Source organism: Leptopilina heterotoma, unplaced genomic scaffold (genome assembly GCF_015476425.1).
Source record: "Leptopilina heterotoma isolate Lh14 unplaced genomic scaffold, ASM1547642v1 Lhet_197, whole genome shotgun sequence".
In the NCBI taxonomy this organism is placed as follows: domain Eukaryota; kingdom Metazoa; phylum Arthropoda; class Insecta; order Hymenoptera; family Figitidae; genus Leptopilina; species Leptopilina heterotoma.
In genome coordinates, this window is record NW_025110913.1 from 988,522 (window position 1) to 1,011,576 (window position 23,055).

Consider the following 23,055-nt stretch of genomic DNA (forward strand, 5'->3'; position numbering starts at 1 on the left):
TTTCATTAGGAACGTAATATTGGAAGAATTGAAGCTCGAGATTTTAAAATAGAAAAGCTTCGAATCTTCAAATATTTCTCGAAAGGATGAAGCGACACAAGGTGGACAATTTTGACAAAGAGACTCTAACTATTCAGACAAAAGTTGATTAGTTCCAAAAGAATAGTTCGAAATTAGAAAAGTGTAAATTCAAGTCAATATCGATATGTTTAACGCAACCGAGTGTTACGCTTTATTTTAAAATCTAAATCACTCAATAATTATTGTTGTCGAAAAAACGAGACGGAAAATGGGCTTTTTTCGATTTTTTTTCGCTTTTGGGACATTGGGAGTGAAATGAACACATTTTATCATCGAGTTTTTGTTTTTGCTGTATGATTTCGTAGATTTTCTGTTGCTTCTCAATGCCTTTGTGTTTATTGTTCCATTATTATCTATATGTATATTTTTTTTTGTTCATTGTCGGCAGTCGTTTCCCTTTTTTTTGGAATCTAGCAACGCTTTTTTTTTTTTAATATAAATAACTTCTTAAAAGACGATATTGACTGGCTTTGTTCATATAGAGGAAAAGACAGCAAATTCATCTTACGAAATTTAAACCCGTCGTACTTTTGCTCTATCTCCGATGTCTCGTGTTCTTCTCTCGCCACGATCCCTTGGCACCTCCCTAGTCTCGCGAATTTCCGCTTGTCAGTTGGCGTAGTGATCGAAAGAACCTAAATATTCCAGACTGGCACGATAGCAGAATTGGTATTGATCCTGAAATTAAATTATTTTTGAGAAATGGAAGAAAATAATATAAAATGATACAAATAATATAATAATAAATCAGGGTTGACACAAAATTTTGATTTCAATTTTCCCTGATTTCCAGATAGAATTTCGATTTTTTCTCTGGTTCCTTAAAAAAATTAAAATAGTTAAAAATATAATTCGTTACTGGCCCAATCTTTCCACAATTATTTTTTAAAATCGAAATAAAATTCTAAAAAATCCAAATATTTTTGTATGTTAGGAAATTTTAATTATTTTATAAATTTTCAATGACTTGTTTCAATTATCTTCCATTAGATTATCAGAAATAGAATTAAAAACCAAGAATTTCAGAATTTTCGTAAGTAAAAATTATTGTTTTTGCACAAAATTTAAGATAAAAAAGGAAAAAAACAGATTATACTAAAAATTTAAAAAGATATCAAAGTTTGAAAATTTCAAAGTATATAAATATAAAATTTTTAATAATTTTATGAAAAAATTGTGATAACTTTTTTGAATTTTGTTGTACAGAAAAGTGTCTAAAGGAAAAGTTGTTCGTTTTTGCCTAAAATTTAAGAAAAAAGCTGATAAACAGATTTTACTAAAAATTGAAAAAGATACCAAAGTTTGAAAATTTCAGAGTATATAAATATCAATTTTTTCGAACTTTTTGAAAAAATTGTGATAACTTTTTTGAATTTTGTTGTACAGAAAAGTGTCTAAAGGAAAAGTTGTTTATTTTTTAGTAAAATTTAAGGGAAAAAGCTGGCAAACAGATTTTACTAAAAATTGAAAAAGATATTAAAGTTTGAAAATTTCAGAGTATATAAATATCAATTTTTTCGAACTTTTTGGAAAAATTGTGATAACTTTTTTGAATTTTGTTGTACAGAAAAGTGTCTAAAGAAAAAGTTGTTCGTTTTTGCCTAAAATTCAAGGGAAAAAACTTAAAAACAGATTTTACTAAAAATTGAAAAAGATACCAAAGTTTGAAAATTTTAAGGTATATAAATATCAATTTTTTTGAACTTTTTGAAAAAATTGTGATAACTTTTTTGAATTTTGTTGTACAGAAAAGTGTCTAAAGAAAAAGTTGTTCGTTATTGCCTAAAATTTAAGAGAAAAAGCTGACAAACAGATTTTACTAAAATGTGAAAAAGATACCAAAGTTTGAAAATTTCAAGGTATATAAATATCAATTTTTTCGAACTTTTTGAAAAAATTGTGATAACTTTTTTGAATTTTGTTGTACAGAAAAGTGTCTAAAGAAAAAGTTGTTTGTTCTTGGCTGAAATTTAAGGGAAAAAGCTGAAAAACAGATTTTACTAAAAATTGAGAAAGATACCAAAGTTTGAAAATTTCAGAGTATATAAATACCAATTTTTTCGTACTTTTTTGGAAAAATTGTGATAACTTTTTTGAATTTTGTTGTACAGAAAAGTGTCTAAAGGAAAAGTTGTTTGTTTTTGGCTTAAATTTAAGGGAAAAAGCTGAAAAACAGATTATACTAAAAATTAAGAAAGATACCAAAGTGTAAAAACTAAAAACTTCAGAGTATATAAATACCAATTTTTTCGTACTTTTTTGGAAAAACTGTGATAACTTTTTTGAATTTTGTTGTACAGAAAAGTGTCTAAAGGAAAAGTTGTTCGTTTTTGCCTAAAATTTAAGGAAAAAAGCTGAAAAACAGGTTTTACAAAAATTGAAAAAGATACCAATGTTTGAAATTTTCAAGGTATATAAATATCAATTTTTTCGAACTTTTTGGAAAAACTGTGATAACTTTTTTGAATTTTGTTGTACAGAAAAGTGTCTAGAGGAAAAGTTGTTTGTTTTTGGCTAAAATTTAAGGGAAAAAGCTGAAAAACAGATTTTACTAAAAATTGAGAAAGATACCAAAGTTTGAAAATTTCAGAGTATATAAATACCAATTTTTTCGTACTTTTTTGGAAAAACTGTGATAACTTTTCTGAATTTTGTTGTACAGAAAAGTGTCTAAAGGAAAACTTGATTTTTGCTAAAATTTAAGGGAAAAAGATGAAAAACAGCTTTATTAAAAATTGAAAAAGATACCAAAGTTTGAAATTTTCAAAGTACTTATATAAATATCAATTTTTTCGTACTTTTTTAAAAAATTTCAAATTTCGATTTTTTTAAACTGTAATGAAATAATTTAATAAATTGAATTACTTTAAATAAAATTTTACAAATTTGTAATTAATTTGACAATTTTTTAATAAAATGTCTTTTCGAAATTCAAATATATTTAAACAGTTTAATTTTAAATTTCTTAGAAATTGAATTTTTTTATATTTTTTATGAAATTATTCATAACTTGATTAAATTTGAAAATGAATTTTCTTGATTTTTTGCTAAATTTCCTGATTTTTCTGACTTGTGACAACCCTGGAAATATATAGCAAAAAAAAAAAAAAATTAAAAGGAAGAAAAATAAAAATTACCTCTGTTTGCACCATTGCTGGACGTTGGGTACGTAATATTCTAACAGTTTGGAAAATATCGACAACACCTTCGTACTGCATTCTTTCTAAAACGATACTGAGTGTAATGAAAACGCCAGTTCTACCAACGCCCGCACTACAATGTACAGTGATTGGACCATCCTGTCCAAATTGCTCCTTTGTTTTATGCACTTGACCAATAAAGTCAATAAATCCATCGCCTGATTTTGGAACACCTTGCTCGGGCCAATCGAAAAATTGAAATTGCCTCACTGTACGACTCGCTCCATCCCTAGCGTCAGTGACTTTAAATTCACGTAAAATATATTGTGGCATATTATATTCGGCAATTGGATCAACAACAAAACATTGATATCGAATCGATCTATCGGACGGCCAATACTGATGGCATTTCTCCCTTCCCATTTCCTTTAATTTAATCAACATCACGACAATCGTTGAATTATGCTCCCAAAGCATTCGCCAAAAATCGTCTGTTGTATCCTTTAATGGACCCTGAGTGGCAATGTAAGCGCTACGATAACGATAGCCATCAATTAAACTCGCATTGATATAATCTGAACCCTCAATATTACGCTGTGGCTGTAGACAAACACGAGTGCATTCATAAGGCAAAATGTGGACCAATCGATTTTTATGCTTGTTACATGGTAAATTGGCCGATATAAATCTTGTCGAGTCCGCCTTTATGTTGGAGAGTTTTTTAAATTCTAATTCCATCCCCGTGATAATGTCAATTTCGGGTTGCATTAATTTTTGTATGTGCGAATGTAAATTTCTCGCCGGCACTTCTGTATTGCCACAAATAACGGCCTCGAGTAATGCGTCGTGAATGAAAATATACTGATCCTCCGTTTGTACCATATAATTCCTTTGCGCTCGAAGGCATGTCACGTGGCCATAAATATCAATCATTTTCTCGTGCTTAATTCTCTCGAGCATGGAATCAATCACAATGAAGCAGCCGGTGCGTCCAACGCCGGCGCTACAATGCACAACCATTGGCCCACTGTCCGATGGATTGAGTGCTTTGACTCGTCGTAAAAATTGAAGGAAAGGCGCCGGATGCTCTGGTACACCGTGATCGGGCCACGCTGTAAATTGCAATTGCTTAATTTCCCTACGCTCTGAATAACCATTGCGACAAATTTGAAATGTTCTGATACAATAAGTCGCTAGTTCTTGTACATCACTTATCGAAACTGTCATTTGTCCGTAAGTTTCAGCGCCTCTTGTTGGCCAATATTGATCGCATTTTATTCTTGTTCTCTCCTCGAGTTTTGTCATCATTACTATTGTACTCGAACGTAATTCCCAGCACATTCGCCAAAAATCGGCGAATGTCTCCTGCAGCGGACCTTGCGTTGCAACGTAGGCATTTTGTTTACGATAGCCATCGCAATAGTTTGCATTGATGTAATCCGAGCCGGGAATGCCGTCAATTGTTTGAAGAATAACTCGTGAATGATCGTAAGCAATGACGTTTGCGTAACGATTTTTCGATGTGTTCACCTCCATGTTTGAATGATCCCATGTGAATTGTTGACCAGGTTCTATTGATTCGTATTCCTGGCTGAATTTAAGATTGTCATTCGCCTTCAGTCGTTCAATATGATTGCCCAATTCGCTTATTGGAATTGGTGGATGTGAGATCATGCCGGGTGTTTGGAAATTTAATCGACGCATTTCCACTGGGTCCGAGGGCGCTGGATTTGAACTCATATCGGCTGCCATTAATGGTCGCGTGACTGCCGCTTGATCTGGTGTTTTGCACGGTTGTCTTCGACTGTAAAAAGAAAATAAAATTGATGAAAATAGTAATAATTTTCGGGGTTCACAATTTTTTGATGAAATTGAGGTAATTGAAATTGAAACTATAATACAAATTGAGATAAAATAATAATAATAATTGAAATTGAGACTAAAGTAGAAATTGAGACAATAATTAAAATTGGGACTATAATAGAAATTGAGACTAAAGTAGAAATTGAGACAATAATAGAAATTAAGACAATAATAGAAATTGAGATAATAATTGCAATTGAGAATAAAATAGAAATTGAGACAATAATTGAAATTGAGACTATAAAAGAGATTGGAAAGAAGTGAAGAAGGAATTTTGACTCACTGTTTGACAACGAAGAGAAGAACGAGACACACGCAGACCATTAAGGCGGCAATTATTGGACCAATCACCCAAACCATCCCAGGTTCTTGACCGCTCGTTTTCACCGAAACTTCTGGATTCCCTTCGCCAGGATTGTCTATATTTGATGGTCGACGGGGAGGATCACCAGGAGGTACTTTCCTCATGTTTAGCGACAAGTATTCCGAGAATGGTGACGACGTGTAAAGATGCTGCAAACAAAACACTTTATTTTAGAAATTTTCGAAAATTAACAACTATTAAATTTAAATTAATTACAATAAATTACTAGATATTATTAATGAAATAATAATATTAATAATTAATAATAAAATTTTCAATTATTAAATATTTGTTCCAAAATTGCCTTGACAAGTGTAAAAATGATATTTCGAAAATTAAAAATTAAATTTATTTATCTATTAAATTTGTTAAAAAAATGTTTTATCAAGTGAAAAAATTAATTTCGATTTAGAAGATGTTTTTAAGTAATGAAAATTGTTTTTAAAGTAAGTAATTAGATTATTTAAAAATATAATTAATTAATTAATTGAAAATTCGTTCAAAAATTTTTTTTTAAGTTTAGAAAAAGTGAAAAAATTTGATTATTTACAGTAGGTAAGAATATTTTTTTGAAAGTAAGTAAAAAAATTATTTTAACTAAAAAAATTTAATAATTAATTGAAAATTTGTTTAAAAATCACTTTTACGAGTGTATAGATAATTTTTTGATTTCTTAAATATATTTTAAGTAAAGAAAGTTGTTTTTAGACTACGTAAAAATTTTATATTGAATAAAAAAAATTTAGTTTTTAGAATAACATTAATTTTTAAAAGAAAAACTAATTTCCATTAACAAAACAAATGAAAAAAATTCATTCTAAAGTTTCTAAATAGTTTTATTTAAAAATATTTCGTTTTTTCGAATATTTAAAACTTGTGGTTTGTGGATTATGTAAAAAAGTAGATATTCTACAGCAAAAAAAGATAATTTTCAATTTAAATAACAGGCTTCTTACAGAATCTGGAAATCATGGAAATCATGGAAATGGTATGGGATATTTAAAAGGCTTCTGGTAATTAGCAAAATCATGGAAAAGGCCTGGAATTTTTAAAAGTTTCTAAATTTTTCCTGTTTTCCATTTTTTTCTTCAATAGAAATTCAATTAGAAATTTTAAGATATAATATATATTATACGACGTGGAAATTAAATTTAAAATTCCACTGGAATTTCCTAAAAATTTGATCTGGAAATCATGGATTTGAAATGGAATTTTAATTTCGGATTTCTGCAGGAACCCTGATGTTGTATTTTAAAAAATTCGGTTTTTCAAATTTTTGGTATTTTTTGATAATTTTAAATTTTTTACCAAAGGGTGGAGATTATTAAATAAGTAAAGTGTTTTTTAAGTGCCCAAAAATATTGAAGCTAAATGCCATAAAACAGAAGAAAAAATGTTGAATTTTAAGTAATTCAGTTTTTTGAATTTTTGATAATTTTTAAAAAATTTAAATTTTTTAACAAAGGGTGAGACTATTAAATAAGTAAAGTGTTTTTGAAGAGCACAAAAATAGTGAAGCTTTATGCCATAAAAGAGAAAAAAAATGTTGAATTTTAAGAAATTCGGTTTTTTGAATTTTTGATAATTTTAGATTTTTTGCTAAAGGGTCGAGACTATTAAATAAGTAAAGTGTTTTTGAAGAGCACAAAAATAGTGAAGCTAAATGCCATAAAAGAGAAGAAAAAATGTTGAATTTTAAGAAATTCAGAAAAAATTTTCTAAAAATTTAACCTGGATATCATGGAAAAGGTATGGAATTTTAAGTTCTGATTTCTGTAGGAACCCTGAAATAAGTACTTAATTTTGAAAAACTTTTTCTTTACAATTAAAAAATTCAGTGGGTCGATTATGTAATTTTATTTTTTACTTTGACTTTCATTTTTTCTTTCAATTAGGTAGAGAGACTTTTATTTTCATTGTTTCACCCAGAAAAAGTTTTTGTCGATTTAGAAAATCATTTGTCTTTAATTTTTGTATCTTCGATTGAAAATTAATTTTTCTTTAATACAAAGAAATTAAAAATAATTTATTTCCTAAAGAAATTTTTCTTATTTTTAAATCAAAGAAATATTTCTTTGACCCTGTATCAATGATAAAATTTCTTTTATTTAAGGGGATGTCAAAGTCGATTGGATTTTTGCATTGAGCTTCAATGGGAAAATCGCATCGACTTTGACATCCCCTTAAGAAAAAATTTTTGGAATTAAAAAAAAATTTTTGGAATAATAGAAAAGTTTAAAGCAAAGAAATTTTCTTTGAATCAAAAACCCTCTTTTTCTTTCGAAAAGAAGTTTATATTGAATGAAACAAAACCGAGTCTAAGAGACTGATTCTTGTTCGAATTAACAAAAACAATTTTCTGGGTGCACTTTAATAGATTTTTATTTTCATTTTCACAAATTATTATTTTCCTGTTTATTTTCACTTTCACAAATTTTTATTTTCTAGTTTATTTAATTACTTTGACAGATTTTTGTTTTTATCTTCATTCCCATATTAAAATTTTTATAAAAATATAATAATAATTATAGAATAAAAATTTAGTGTGGGAAAATATAAGTTTATCAAATTTAAAGTGAAAATAAAAATTCTCCAAAGCGAAAATGAAAATAAAAATCTATCAAATTGTAAATAAGAATGAAAATGAAAATAAAAATTGAATTACGTAATCGACCCCCAAGTTTCGAAGAAGAAAATTTTGTTCGTACCCTTCTTGGAGTGTCGACAACTGCCCTCACAAATACCCTGTACCTCTTGTTCTTATCCAATTTTTTATTCGTATATCCATCGTAAGTGTCTGTATTGCCTAAATAGAAAGTATAGGGAGTTGATCTCTGTGGGAATTTAGCAGCAATATAAGGCGCATTTTCTTTATCTTTAGCATTCTTCCCCGAAATCATATCCTCAGTCAATGCATCGGGTTCAATATTCGAAAAAGTCGAATTTTCAGGAACAACAACCAAATAGGAATGTGATATGGGTCCATATTCTTCGCTAGCCGATGGCAATATCACCTGAATTTCATCATTAAAAACACCATAAAAATCAGGTTTCACCATTGGTTTTGGCGCTGCCATTTGTGTTGTGACGGTGATTCTTGCCGGTGGACGATAAGAACCATCGGGCGGCACCGCCGTCACATTAACATTATAAGTTGTGAATGGCTGGAGATCATCGATAATTTCCGTTGTTTGACGATGATCCAAAACTTTTTCCTTCCTCGGTACAATTTGCGTTCGTCCCTGTCCCTGTGAATCGACAAAACTCTTGATAGCATCGAAGGAAATTTTATAATTCTCTGGATTCAATTTTATTGGCGGTGTCCATGAGAGTGTCATTGAATGTGTCGACGTCTCGGGTGCTCGTAAATTTAATGGCACATCGTCTGGTTTCACTTTCACTGTTTTCTTATCGCTGAGACGTCCAATGCCAGTTTTATAGCGCGCTGCGACTGCCACCGCATACTCGGCGTATTTCTCTAAATTCACAAGATCCGCCGATTCGGTGAGACCAACGGATTTTTGTTTCCATTCATCGAGATCGGCGACCGCCGTCATTGTGTAGAATATTTGATAGCCAATTATTTTACCACGATTTGGCACTGGTTCCCACCAGACTTCAACGCTTGATTCAGTTGTGGCGACTGCTTTCACGTTCATTGGGGCACGGCCAATGTCCTTTTCGGTGACGATGGTAATTTTCTCGGAGAATGGTCCACTGCCACGTTGTGTGTGTGCTTTCACGTGAAATACATATTCGGTGTTTTCATCGAGATTTGTGAATACGGCGCGTGTATTTGTTGTGTTACGATCAATTATTGTACTGTGATCATTTTTCTTGTGAAATTGCACATCGTAATGGGTGATACGACCGTTTTTGTGCTTTTGCAATGGCTCACTCCAAGTCACGCAAACTGTGTTGGGAGTTTGAAAGTGAAACGATAAATTTGTCGGCGGTCCGGATGGTTCACTTTCGGGACTCGCCCAATATTGAACAGCTTCCTGGCCAAATCCAATGTCATTCCTGCCAGCGACTCGAAATTCGTAGTCCACACCTCGTTCAACTTTGGAAATAAATTTTCAGATTTATTATTTTTTTTTCTTATTTGCTCAATTTAATAGAATTCATGTCTTGAACATTTTTTTTCAATTTTTAATAAAAAAAAAAGTATTCCTTGAGTAGAGTTTCATTTTTTGAAGAGAGGATAAAAAATTTAAAAAGTTTGAAAATTGTTTTCAAGATATGAATTCTTTAAAATTCAGGCTTCGGATCGAGTTTAAGGGGCAAAATAGTAAAAAAAAGTCGAAAAAAATCATTAATTTTATTCTTGTTGTAAAAAAAATTTTAATTTTGTCTTTTTCGACTTTTTAGTAATTTCTAAATTTATTTAAGAATAATTTTGTTAAATACAATTTTGAAATTAAATTATTTTTCTAAAAACTACAATTTCTAAGATTCATTTCCAAAATTTAATTATTTTCTAGAATTTTACTAAACTTCTTCTCTGAATCAATTATTTTTAATGATTTTCCAAAAAATCCATCGAGAATCAATGATTTAAGTATAAAAATTTTATTTTTTATAATAATTTGTATATAATTGAAAAATCTCTAAACAAATTGAAATATTGTTCAATATTTCCAAATAATTGAAATTTAATAAAACTTTTTGAAAATAATTGAATTTATTTAAAAGAATTTTTGGAAAATATTAAAAAATTATCATGTTTTTAAGAAATTTTAATTACATGTAAGAAAATAAAGGATTTTTCTTAAATTTTATTAAAAAAATGGATTATTAAAACATTTCAAATTTCAAAATTTATCTTCAATTTCCCTAATCTTTAAATAATTTCTAAATTTAATTATTTTAAACTTAAATAATTATAAACAATTTTAAAAAAATATTTAGATAATTGTTATTTATTTTTTCAAAGAAATTGACAATTTTTAAAATTTTTGTTTCAAATCTTTTGAAATTTAATTTTTTCCAAAAATTTTAACAGTAATTCTTTCAAAATTCAATTATTTTCTAAAATTATTAATGAAACTTGTTCTCTGAAGCAATTATTTTTTTATAATTTTTCAAAAAATTCATCGAGAATTCAATTATTTAAATATAAAAATTCTTTTTTTCATAATAAAATGTATATTATTAAAATATTTCTAAACAATTGAAATATTTCCAAATAATTTAAATTTATTAATACTCTTTGAAAATATTTGAATTTTTTTAAAAGAATTATTCAAAAATTTAAAAAAGTTAACAAGTTCTTAAAGAATTTTAATTACATGTAAGAAAATACAGGATTTTTCTTAAATTTTATTAAAAAAATAGATTTAGATTTAGATTTTAAAAAAAATTTTCAATTTCAAAATTTCTTAATTTTGAATTTTCCTGATCTTTAAATAATTTCTAAATTTAATTATTTTTAACTTGAATTAAACTAAATAATTTTAAATAATTATTTAAATATTTGTTATTTACTGTTTTAGAGAAATTGACAATTTTTAAAATTTTAGTTTAAAACCTTTTGAAATTTAATTGTTTCCAAAAATTTATATTATCTGTAACTCTTTCAAATCAAAATTTGTTCTTTGAAGCAAATATTTTTTATAATGTTCCAAAAAAATATTCGAGAATTCAAGTAATTAAATATAAATATTCAATTTTTTATAGTATTAATTATTGTAATTGTAAATGTTCCTAAGAAATTTTTTCTGAAAATAATTGAGTTTTTTTTAGAGAATTACTGAAAAATTTCAATAAGACTAATTAATTTTTTTTTAAGAATTGTAATTATAAATTTCAGAAAAGATTGATCTCTACAAAATTTAAATAATAATTTTAAAAAAAAATATTAAATTTTTTTAAATATTATGAAAAAATTCTATAAATTGCTTTAAAAAATAATTTAATATAATTTTCTCAATCTTATTTTTCTTAATTTTAATTTTCATATTTTTATTTGAAGATTTTTCGTATTAAAATGTTTTAAAATTAAGTCATTTTCAAAATTTGCAATTAAAATTCTTCTAAATTTCGATTATTAAAAATTTTTAATGTAATACTTAGAGGAAGGAATTATTTTCAATAAAGTTTACAAAATTTCAATTATTTAAAATCCTTCTATTTGTATATTTAGAAAATTTAATTATTTTCAAAAAAAAAAATTATTCAAGTTAATAATTTCTAAAAGATGTTGACTATAATTTTCTTTAAATTGTATTGACTATAAAAATTGAATAAAAGTTGCATTTTATTCGAAAAAGTGTTATTTTGTTTTCTGTTTAAAAAATTAAATTCTTTATAAATAAGCAAAAAAAATTGTCTTCTTTTTTGGAAATAGTCGTAAAAAGTCTTAAAAGTCATAAATATCCGAGGTCTGAAAATTGTATGAAGGTAAATTAATACTCACTGAGGTCAGTTATTTTGAAATTTGTCTGCTCCGTTGGGAGAATGACTTCTCTGAGACTTTGTCCCTTTATTCCATATTTGACTCTGTAGCTTTTCAACTCCCCGTATGTTTGCTTAGGTTCATCCCAACTTAATTCCAATGTTGCTGGATCGTCTCTATGTGTTAATCTGTTTTTTTTTTAGGGAAAAATATAAATGCTTTTAATATTCAATATAAAAATCAAAATTATAATTTTTCTTATTAATTTAATATTTTTTATTCCAAGAATGTATAAAAAAATGAATAAAAATTAGTTGATAAAAAAAAATGAATTTATAAAAAAAAATATTGAAATTAATTCGAAAATTACTTGGTTGTAAATTCAAAATGTGGATGAATTTTCTTCTTTTAAGAAAAATGAATAAAAAATAAGAAATAAGAGAAATAAATTTATTTTGATAAAAAAAAAAATTTTAATTAATTTTTGAAAATTACTTTGTTGCAAATTCAAAATGTGGATGAATTTTCTTTTTTTCTTTCTGTTATACTAACTTTATTGTGAGTTCCGGTCGGTGAGGAACGCCACCGGGAGTTTTAATTTCAACAGGACTTGAACGATTTCCATCCCCTTTTCTTGTCAGAGCAGCAACTTGAATTGTGTATTTGGTGTCAGGTTGAAGACCCGTTATGTTCGCTTCCCGAATGCCTTGATCTTGAATGTTAATTTGCATCGGCTCGTTGAGAAGATCTTTATTCTAAAGTAGACAGCATAAAATTAATGCAAACAAAACAAGTGTAAATTCAAGAAACAATATACAGAAATGTCAAAATTTACATTTAATGCAGGGAATTCATTTCTGTTTTACAATTTACAATAGAAAAAAATAAACGAAAAAAAAAAATAAATAAATAATAAAAAATGAAACGAAAGTTTACATGAGAAAAAACAATAAAAAAAAAACAATAAAAAAAAACAATAAAAAAGTAAAAACAGAAAATGAATAAAAAATAAAACAATAAAATTCAACCGGAGAAAAAACAACAAAAGAATAAAAAATCAAAAAGAAAATAAATAAAAACATCCAAACGAAAAATCGTAAAGAAATCGAGAAATATTAACAAAATAAATAAAAGTTTAAACAAGACATCGAGAAATAATTAAATTCCAAACAATGAAGATTATTTGATTTCCATGAAGAGAAAAAAAGGAAAGAATGTTAATAAAAAAAAAAATTTATCAAACTGTCCATAAACATAAATGTAAATGGAATAATGTTCATAAACATTTTGAAAAAGTCAATGAAAATTAAATTATAAATACATCGGAAGCGTTTTTATACGTTTCACTGCCAATCAAATGCATTGTACGAATTTTTCACCGGAAACATTTCCATTTCGTTTCGCTTATTGCATTCCAACATTCTTTTGAGATTATCTTTTTTTTTGTTTCCAATTTCTCATGAATAGAAAAAAAAATGTTTTATTTTCTCCCCAAATGGAAAAATAATTAAATTTACATAAATTTATCATTTTCTTTCGTCAAATTTTTTTTATTCTTTTGAAAAAAAAATATATTTATCTTTTTTTCTATTTTACTATGTAATTAAAATTGTAACCATAAAAAATTTTGCAAATGTTAATAAATAAATCAATAAAAAATTTCAAATTAGATAATTAAAAATCCTGTAATTTTTAATTATCTAATTTGAATTTTTCTAAATAGTTAAAAAAACCTTCTTTGGTTTTTCAATTTAAAAAAATATTTCCACAGGGAAAATTAGAAATATATTTTTCTTTAATAAAAGGAATTTTTTTGGTCAAGAATTTTACCACTGGAAAAAATGAGAAAAATATTATCTTTTATTATAAAAAAAAAATTCTTTTTGTTTTCTAATTTGAAAAAATGTTTCGATAGGAAAAAATTCAATAGAAATATATTTATTTTTTCTCTATAAAAAAATTATTTTTTGCTTTTTCAATTTGGAAATATTTTTCACAGGAAACAAATTAAAAGTAAATTTTTATTTTTCTATAAAAATGTAGGTAGATATAGTTCTGGCAAATGAGAATGAAAGTTTTAACAGACCTTTTCACTAACTTCCTGTATATGAATGTGATAACCTCGAATGACCCCATTTTGGTCCTTTGATTTTGGTGGCTTCCATTCAACATGGATGGAGGAAGAATTAATGGCCGTTGCTCTCACATCCTGAGGATCTCCTGGCACTGTAACATAACTCAATGTTACATTGAATTCTTTATGTCCTCAATTTACTACTCAACACACACAATTATACAATCATACATTCTCGTTCATTCAAATTTCAACTGAGAGGATTGAAAAAAATTATATAATTAATTAATAAAGTGCAAAAACTTTTGGATCGATGTGCTGAAAAATTAACGAAAATTCTAAAAATTAAATATACTTATTAAATTAAAAATTATAGTAAAAATCACTTATAAACTAAGAACTTAATTACTATTCAATGAAAGTATCAGGAGAGAAACGAATTTTAATTTTATGAATATTAATAATAATCATAATAATAATAGAACTAAAAATATAATAGTAATAATAATAACAATAATAATATGGTAATAAAAATAATAGTAATAATAATAGTAATAACTATAATAGTACAAATAATAATAATTATTATAATAGTACCTAATAATAATAGTAAAAATAATAGTAAGAATTAAAGCAATAGAAATATTAAAAATAACACAAATAATAAAAAAAAAATAATACCTATAATAATAAATTTAATAATAGTCAGTTAGTTTATTATAATTTTTAATTACTAAAATTTAGTTTCTAAAATTAGGATACTGTTTTCAAATTGTAAAAAATTAATACCCAAGACTTGAAAAATATTTCTCAAGTTGAAAAATTGGTTTTTAATTAAGAAAATTAGTTTTCAAACAAAAAAATTGGTTTTTTATTAAGAAAATTAGTTTTCAAACAGAAAAATTAGTTTTTAATTGAGAAAATGAGTTTTCAAATAGAAAAATTAGTTTTTAATTGAGAAAATTAGTTTTCAAATAGAAAAATTAGTTATCAAGTGAAACTTTAAATTTTTTGTTATAAAACTAAATTTTGAATGGAAACAAAATTTTTTGATTCGAAAATTTAGTTCCGAAGTGGAAAATTAGTTTAATTTTCATGTTTCAGGTTTCAAAGAAATTAGCTCCAAATAAAAATTCTTTTTTTTTTGTAAAATACTAAGTTTAAAGTAAATTTTCAATTAAAAAATTTTTCCTTGAGTAGAAAATGTAGTTTTCAAGTAAAAAAATAGTTTTAAGAAAAAAAAGTAAAAAACTAAATATGTAAGTAGAAACAATAGTTAGTAATCAGTTACAAATATTAATAAAAGAATATAAAAAATAATAATTTTCTACTAGAAAAATAAGTTTTTAATCAAAAACATTAGTTATTTAAAATTTTAAATATAGAAATTAGTTTTTTAATATAAAAATTATTTTTTACTTAGGGAAATTACTTTTTAAATAGAGAAATTAATTTTTTAAGTAGAAAAATTAGATTTTTAGTAGAGAAAATAATTTTTAAGTAAAGATATTAATGTTAGATTAAAAAAATCATTTTATTTGTTGAAAATCTACTTTGTAAAAAATCAATTCTTTTAAAAACTATTTGAAAAACAATTACTTTTTTAATTATATGAAAATAGTCAAATTATTTAAGAAAATTTCTGAAAATAATTTTTGGGCTAATTTAATTCAACAATTAATATTTTTCAATGAATTTTAATTAAAAATTTTGAAAATTTTAAAGTCAGAAAATTGTATTCGAATGCAAAAAATTATTTCTCAAGGCAAATAAAATATTTTTCAATTGGTTTCTAATTTGAGATATTAGTTTTCAAGTGAAAATTTAAGTTTTCAGGTAGAAAAATGAAAATTATTTTTTAAGTAGGAAATTAAATAATCTAGAAGTAGAAAAATTAGTAATTTATTAGTAAAAAAAAATAATTAAAAAATACCAATAAAATTAATTTTTTAGTAAAATTAGTTTTTACTTCGAAATTTTTAAAATGAAAAATTTTGGTCTTAATTTGGAAAATTATTTTTGAATTAGAAAATTAGTAGATATTTAAATAGAGAAATTGGCTTTCCAGCAGAAAAATTAATTTAAAAATAATTTAAGTAGAAATATTGAATTTATAAGTGGGAAATTTGCTTCTTGAAAAAATCTATTTCGAAAAAAATCAATTTTCCCTGAAAACTATTTTAAAAAAACCATTAATTTTCAAATTATGAAAGTAATTAAATTATTCTGGCTATAAAAAAAAAGAATTTCTACTGCTGGCACTGCATTAATTGAACATCGAGTTAATTATTCTGTTAAACATAACTGCATGATCAATTTAATATCAGTTCCCCAGTAAAAATACAATAATAGCTGCAAAGAATAATAATTAATAATACCAAGAATTTCAAACACAAATTGAAAATAGAAAAAGAATTCTAAAAAAACAAAGAATTGAAATACACGGAAAAAAAGAGATTTTAAATGAGAAATAAGAGAAAAGAAACGAAAAAAGAAATTTTAATGGGAAATAAGAGAAAAGATAATGAAAACGAAAAAGGGGAGAATAGAGGAAAACAGAAATTAAAAGAAATTATAAACTAGAGGAAATGGAATTAAAAAAATAAATAAATAAATAAAAAAAGAAGAAGAAGAACAAGCAATCACTCACTCAATTTTTTTTTCTTTCCACTAAAAAACGTTTATGTACGAGAACATGAATCGTCTTACGTCACACTCTACGTCCCTATACACGAAAATATCCTCCATTTGAATACCAATAATTTTTCTTTTGTATCATCTGCTTTTTTTCATTTTCTTTCTCTTTCATATATATATTCGCGTCTCAAAAAATCGCAGAAGGCTTTTGAAGAACGGTAAAGGGCGGCATTATTGGAGAGTCCATGATGAATTAGTTTATTTATATATATATAGGTTTTTCTCTTATTTTAATTACAATATCTACAATATTAGTGTCGAGGTATAAAGGAATAAAAAAGCTGTGCTCCAAAAAAAAGCAAAGCAACATACAAATCGCCTTTTATAATATAATAAATATTATTTTTCTTTTGTGATAATATTGTAATAATAATAAATTGAAAAAATTGTGCTCAAAGTATGGTATATATATATATAATATTTGGGAATTTTCAAAACAGACTGTGTGGTTTTTGATATATATATAAAAAAAAATATTTCTATTCCGCATATTTACAAAAGCGGAGGCTGTGACATAATGATATATAATAAAAAAGTAAATAATTACTCAAATATAGCATACATGTGTCATGGACAGTCCAGTATCCGACGTACAAAAAAAAAATTAAGTAGAGTCGCGTGTAAAAATCGTAGTAAAAAAAAATAAGTATTTTTTATTATTTTTGCAACATATAGAGTTCAATATATAATAATGAAAAATAAAAATTCAACACTGCCTATCTACGTTCGAGGAAAAAGTTCATTACAGCTGCTACTATAGAGTTTCGCTCGTGTTTTGTAACAAGAACCCCACTGTAAACAATCAGAATATCATTGCTTTTTTTTGATATTTTTTTTTATATTTCTGTTAAAATTTTTATTGGTTTTTATTTCAAGTTAAAAATTTATTTTTTAGAAGTCGTATTTGATTTTATATCAAATATCTCTTAATTTTTTTTTTTTTTTTAAATTGTAATTACGTAAATTCGAGGAATTAACAACTTGTATAATTTAAAGAATATATTTACTAGAAATAGTTTTTAATGTATAAAATATTTTAATATTTTAATATAAGAAAAATAAAAAATCTGTGTCTGACTACATCCTTTTTTCTCTACTGACTTTTTTAAACTATTTTTTTTCTTTTTTTCTACTATTTATTTTAATATTTATAATTTATAATTTTATATTAATATATATTAATATATAATAAATATATAATAACAAATTTAAAAAAGTAAATAATTAAAAAAAATCAGTAGTAAAACAATGATTTAGTCAGACAGAGCCTTAAATATGTGAAGTTAAGTTTCAGTACCTAGTTAAAGAGAATTTAAGTCTGCTAATTTTTAGTGTTAGAAATTTTTATTATTAGTAGTAGTAGTAGTAGAAAAAATTTCACTCAGAACTGAAGAAAAATTTTAAATTAGTAGGAAAAGTTAATTTGAATTAAACATAATTTTAGTGTTTTCTTTAAGCTAATTATAAATTAGTGATTGAAATCCGTTTTAGTCAGACAATTTTTAATTTATGAAAACATCAGTAGTTAAAAATATTTTTAGTCAAATAATAGTTTTTTATAATAGCAAGTATTAAATTATTATTAAATACCGATTATAAAAAAATGTCAGTAGTTAAAATGAATTTTAGTCAGACAATGATTTACAAAAAAAATAGCGTCAGTAGTTAAAAATAGTTTTATTCAGTCAATTTTTATTGATGAAAACTACTTCAGTTTTATTAGTAGTAGTAGTAGTTAAAAATAGTTTTAGTCAGACGTAAATTTATATTTTTTGTCAATTATTAAGTAGTAAAAGTTAGTTACAGTCAGACGTAAATTTGTATTTTTGGTAAATTTTAATAAAATCCAATCATAGAATTTTTTAATAAAAGAACAAGTGTTAGTAGTTTAAGAAGATTTTAGTCAGACAGTACTATTTAAGAAAAAAAAGGCAGTAGTATAAAAACTCTTTAGTCAGACAACTTTTATAAAAAAAAAACTTTTATAAAAACAGATTTTATAAAAAATGTGTCAGTAGTTAAAACAGACTTTAGTCAGACAATATTATTAAATTTCTGGTAAATGTTAATTAAAAAAAGAGTCTTACTCAGACTATACTTTTCAATTAAAAAAATGACAGTAGTATAAAAAGATTTTAGTAAGACAACTTTAATTTTATAAAATGTGTGAGTAGTTAAAAAGTATTTTAGTCAGACAATTTTCATTAAGGAAATTTCTTTAGTAGTAATAGTAGTAAAAAAATAATTTCAATCAGATATAAATGGAAATATATTTATAAGTAGTACAAGTCAGTTTTAGTCAGACGTGAATTTATATTTTTTGTAAATTTTTTCTAAAATTCGCTTTATTAAAAAAAACAAATGTAAGTAGTTAAAAAAAATTTTAGTCAGACAATTATTTTTTATAAAAACCGACAGTAGTATAAAAACATTTAAAACCCTTTAGTCAGACAAACTTAATTTTATAAAAAGAATCATTTGTTAAAAGTCATTTGTTTAAATTATTCTTGTCAGTAGTAAAAGTTAGTTTTAGTCAGACTATAATTTTTAGTATAGAAAAGTGTTAGTAGTCAAAAGTAGTTTTAGTCAGACAATATTCAAAAATAATTTTATCAAAAGTAAAATTCTATATTTTATTTAGACAATAATTTTTTCTGATCCAAATTTCAAATTGTTCATTCCTCGAAATAAGTTCCATTCAGTTTTTCCCTCAAATTACGAGAATATAGAAAGAGAATATATTTTTCTCGAAAATTTAAAATATTAAAAGACTTTTTTTTAAAAAAAATAAAAAATTCTCGATTATTACAGCAGGGCAGATGAAAATGCAAATTGAAATATAAATGAAAAATTCACACGCCTGGCAAAAAGGTATCAAACTGTGTACAACCGTAAAAATACTGTTCTACAAAATAAAAAAACACCCATCATAGCGAATTGTCTGCTTTATGAAAAAAAAAAATTATATATAATATATATATAGTAAAACAAAATGATACACTAGCAACGCGTTTCCTATTAGTGTTTCGTATTATTTGTTTTATCAAAAAGGTCAGCAAAAAATTAGAAAAAATATATCATATTAGATTATTTTCTTTGTTTTAAGACGAGTTAAAATTTAACTTTTTTTTTTTTTTCTTAAAATTTTGTTCTGTTTAGAGAATACTCACTTTTTTCAGCTGCGCCCCAAAAGTCGCCAAAAAAGTAGGAAAAAATTCATAAAAAATCGTGTCAACTTTCGCACGTATATTAAATGAAAAATTATATTGTAAGATATTAAGATTAGAAGAAAATCTTAAATTTAATAAAGTGGCAATTCAGAAAATTTGTATATAGCATCTACTTGTTTTTTTATTTTTATTTTCAATATATTTTTTTTCTGTAAATTTTTGGTTTATATATAATAAAGGGTCCTCTGTCTCTTTCTTTCTTTCTCGCTGTTCCCCATCCAACCTTATTTATTATTATTATTATTCTTTTTGGCATGCATGAATTTTTTTCTTTCTCGCATTCACACGCGTGGACATTGATAATATTAAAAAAAAAAAATAATTCATATTTATTTGCCGATGGTGGCTATAAAATGATTCTCTTGTAAACGGTCGCATTTCGCTCGGTCCTCGGTTGCGGTTGGTCGCAGAGAAACGGGAGACGTGAGAATATTTTTTTTTTTTGCATGCGCAATCACTACTTTCAAATATAAAAAAATATAAATAAAAAAAAAAAAAAATTGAAAAAAAGATGACTAATAAAGGCTCATGTCCACCTGTTATCGTACCGCTAGAAAAAGGAGACATGCATTATTTTTTATTTGTTTTGTTAGGAAAAAACAAAAAAAAAAATTTTTTTTTACATGCAATTTTTATTTTTTATGTAACAGAAAATAAAAAACGCCCTATTTTTTTGCTGAATGGTTTAATTTTCCTTTTTTCGGCGTTACGAAACATTTCATATAAAAAAGGGAAAGAGAGCTAAAAAAATGCTTATGGATATGAAATATAAAAGAAAGACATAAAATAGAAAATAATATGAGGACAAACAATACATATATTTATGTATATATAAGTATATACAGGTAATCTACTACATCGTTTAAAAGGAACAATTCGTGAAAAAACTCGCGCTTTAGTGTTTATTTTTGAAAGAAAAATACTTTACGCCGGGCAAATATTGAAAATCGCGTTTTTTTGCAAAATCACCGCAAAATAGAGCGTCGCGGGGTTAAAATTCTTTTTTTTTCTTCATATTTCTTACACACCTGAACCAACCGCGAATTCTATAGAAATATTGCACGTACCGATTTTTTTTACGCATTTGGGGACGGGCAAACGAAAAATATTCTTAATATTTCTATCTAACATTTTTGCATCTTTTACTTTTTCCCACACATTTTTTTTTAAATTATAAACATATTTTATGGGGCAGCATATTTGCGAAAGAATAAAATTATTTTGGCGACTCTTTTGCATTCGATTTGTTTATTAAAATCGAGGATTTATTCTATAATCGCGTAAAATTATATATATACAAAAATCGTCCCAAAATTATAAACTACAGTTATAAAATATTTTGAATATTGAAATTGGAGTGATGTAAATATTTACAATATTTTGATATTTTTCGTATTCTTTTGAATGTTGAATGATAAGTGAGAATTTAGGGAAATGTGTTTAATTTTTGAGTTTTGTATACAGTTTTATATTTACTTTAAAATTAGAGTGATACAAATATTAGAAAAGTAGAAAACTTATTGCAATATTATTCCGTATTGAATTAATTTTATTATATTTATTAATTATTAATTAATTAAATTATCAATTAATAATTCAATTAATTAATTAATTAATTAATTAAATACTAAAAAGTTTACTTTTAAAATGTTCTTTCTATCATTTCATGAATCTCGAGTGCGAATTAATTAATAGTTTTTGACTATTTTTACAGAATTTCTAATTAAATTAGGAATGTTCGAATTTAATTAATATTCATTTATTGTTTTTCAATTTTGCATTTCTATTTACTGTCAGTTATTAGGAAATTAATTAACGAAAATCGAAGAGTTCTGTTTTTTCTTGATTTAGAAAATGAATATATAAAAAATTAATGAGAAATTGAATTGAATAATAAAATGTTTAAAAATATTTACAAATTGTGACATGACGGTTAAATGAAGCAATAGAAGAAAAAGAAATTAAAAATCAATTCGAATAAATATAAGCAATAAGTGAACTATTGTAAAAATAATCCAATCATGTTTTAAAACATTTTAATTATTTTGCTTTTTATATACTTTTTTACATTTTTTTTTATACTTTACATTTTTTATATATTAATTATTTTAATTATTCTGTTCCTTGAAAAGAATTTAACAAGAAAAAAAGGTGAATAATAAATTCCAAGTAGTTGGAAACAATTTTAGTCAGACCGAGAAGCTCATAATTATCTTAATTTTTAGTAACAGTAGAAATAGTCACTTTAAGTCAGACAAAAAAAAAATTCAAAAACCTTTTCATTTGGAAGTTGATAATTACTTTTGTCAGACAGACCTAAAATTTTTCGTGTTTTTAATTTTTAAGTAGAATTTACAGTAGTAAGAGTCAATTTTAGTCAGAAAATTTCTAATTATAAATTAGTTAGAAAATCAGTAGTTAAAGTTCGTTTTTGTCAGACAAATTTGAAGTAGTATTTACTAAAAGTAAAAGTCAATTTTAGTTAGAAAATTTCTAATTATAAATTGGTTTTAAAATCAGTAGTTAAAGTTCGTTTTTGTCAGACAAACTTTAAATGGAATTGGCAGTAGTAAGAGTCGATTGTGGTCAGACAATTTGTTATCAATTTTCAGGAGTTAAAAAGAATTTTAGCTTATAGACATAAATTTTGTCGAATTTACAAGTTTTATAATCAGTAGTCCAAGTTCGATTGTGTCAGACAAATTTCAAGTAGTACTTGCAGTAGTAAGAGTAAATTTCAATCAGACAATATTTTATCAGAATTTTTGTAAATGTTTATCTAGGTCTAGGTAATTAAAAATCGTTAGAGTTGTACTATTTTTAATAAAAAAAGTATCAGTAGTTAAAATAAATTTTAGTCCGACCATAATTTAAAAAAAAGAGAGTAGTATAAAACCGTTTTGGTCAGACAACTATTATTTTGAAAAATGTATCAGTAATAAAAAAACGTTCTAGTAAGACAGTTTTTTGTAAGAAAAATTTGATTAGTAGTAGTAAAAAATATTTTCAATCAGACATAAATTTAAATATTTTTATAAGTAGTAAAAGTCAGTTTTAGTCAGGCAGTAAACAAGTAGTTCAAAGTTCTTTTAGTCAGTCAACATACAAGTAGTCAAAAACTCCTTTAGTCAGACAATAATATGCAAGTAGTTCAAAATTTGTTTAGTCAGACTGTATTTTGTAATTCCAGTAGTTAAAAGATCTTTTTG

The 23,055-nt window shown here is 24.9% G+C and overlaps 1 protein-coding gene across 5 annotated transcripts in view; it reads right to left on the minus strand.

Annotated features, from left to right (window-relative positions):
* Window positions 1-458: 458 nt before the first annotated feature.
* LOC122500993 (tyrosine-protein phosphatase Lar) overlaps window positions 459-23,055 on the minus strand; it is a 450,509-nt gene continuing 427,912 nt past the window's right edge. For all 5 annotated transcript variants that reach the window (XM_043610191.1, XM_043610193.1, XM_043610190.1 and 2 more), the window contains 7 exons: window positions 13,932-14,071; window positions 12,398-12,600; window positions 11,867-12,033; window positions 8,157-9,511; window positions 5,368-5,597; window positions 3,219-5,025; window positions 459-759 (listed from right to left, as the gene is read on the minus strand). In XM_043610191.1, coding sequence (XP_043466126.1) covers window positions 691-759; window positions 3,219-5,025; window positions 5,368-5,597; window positions 8,157-9,511; window positions 11,867-12,033; window positions 12,398-12,600; window positions 13,932-14,071 — 3,971 coding nt within the window. In that variant the 3' untranslated portion in view covers window positions 459-690. The remainder of the gene's footprint in view (window positions 760-3,218; window positions 5,026-5,367; window positions 5,598-8,156; window positions 9,512-11,866; window positions 12,034-12,397; window positions 12,601-13,931; window positions 14,072-23,055) is intronic.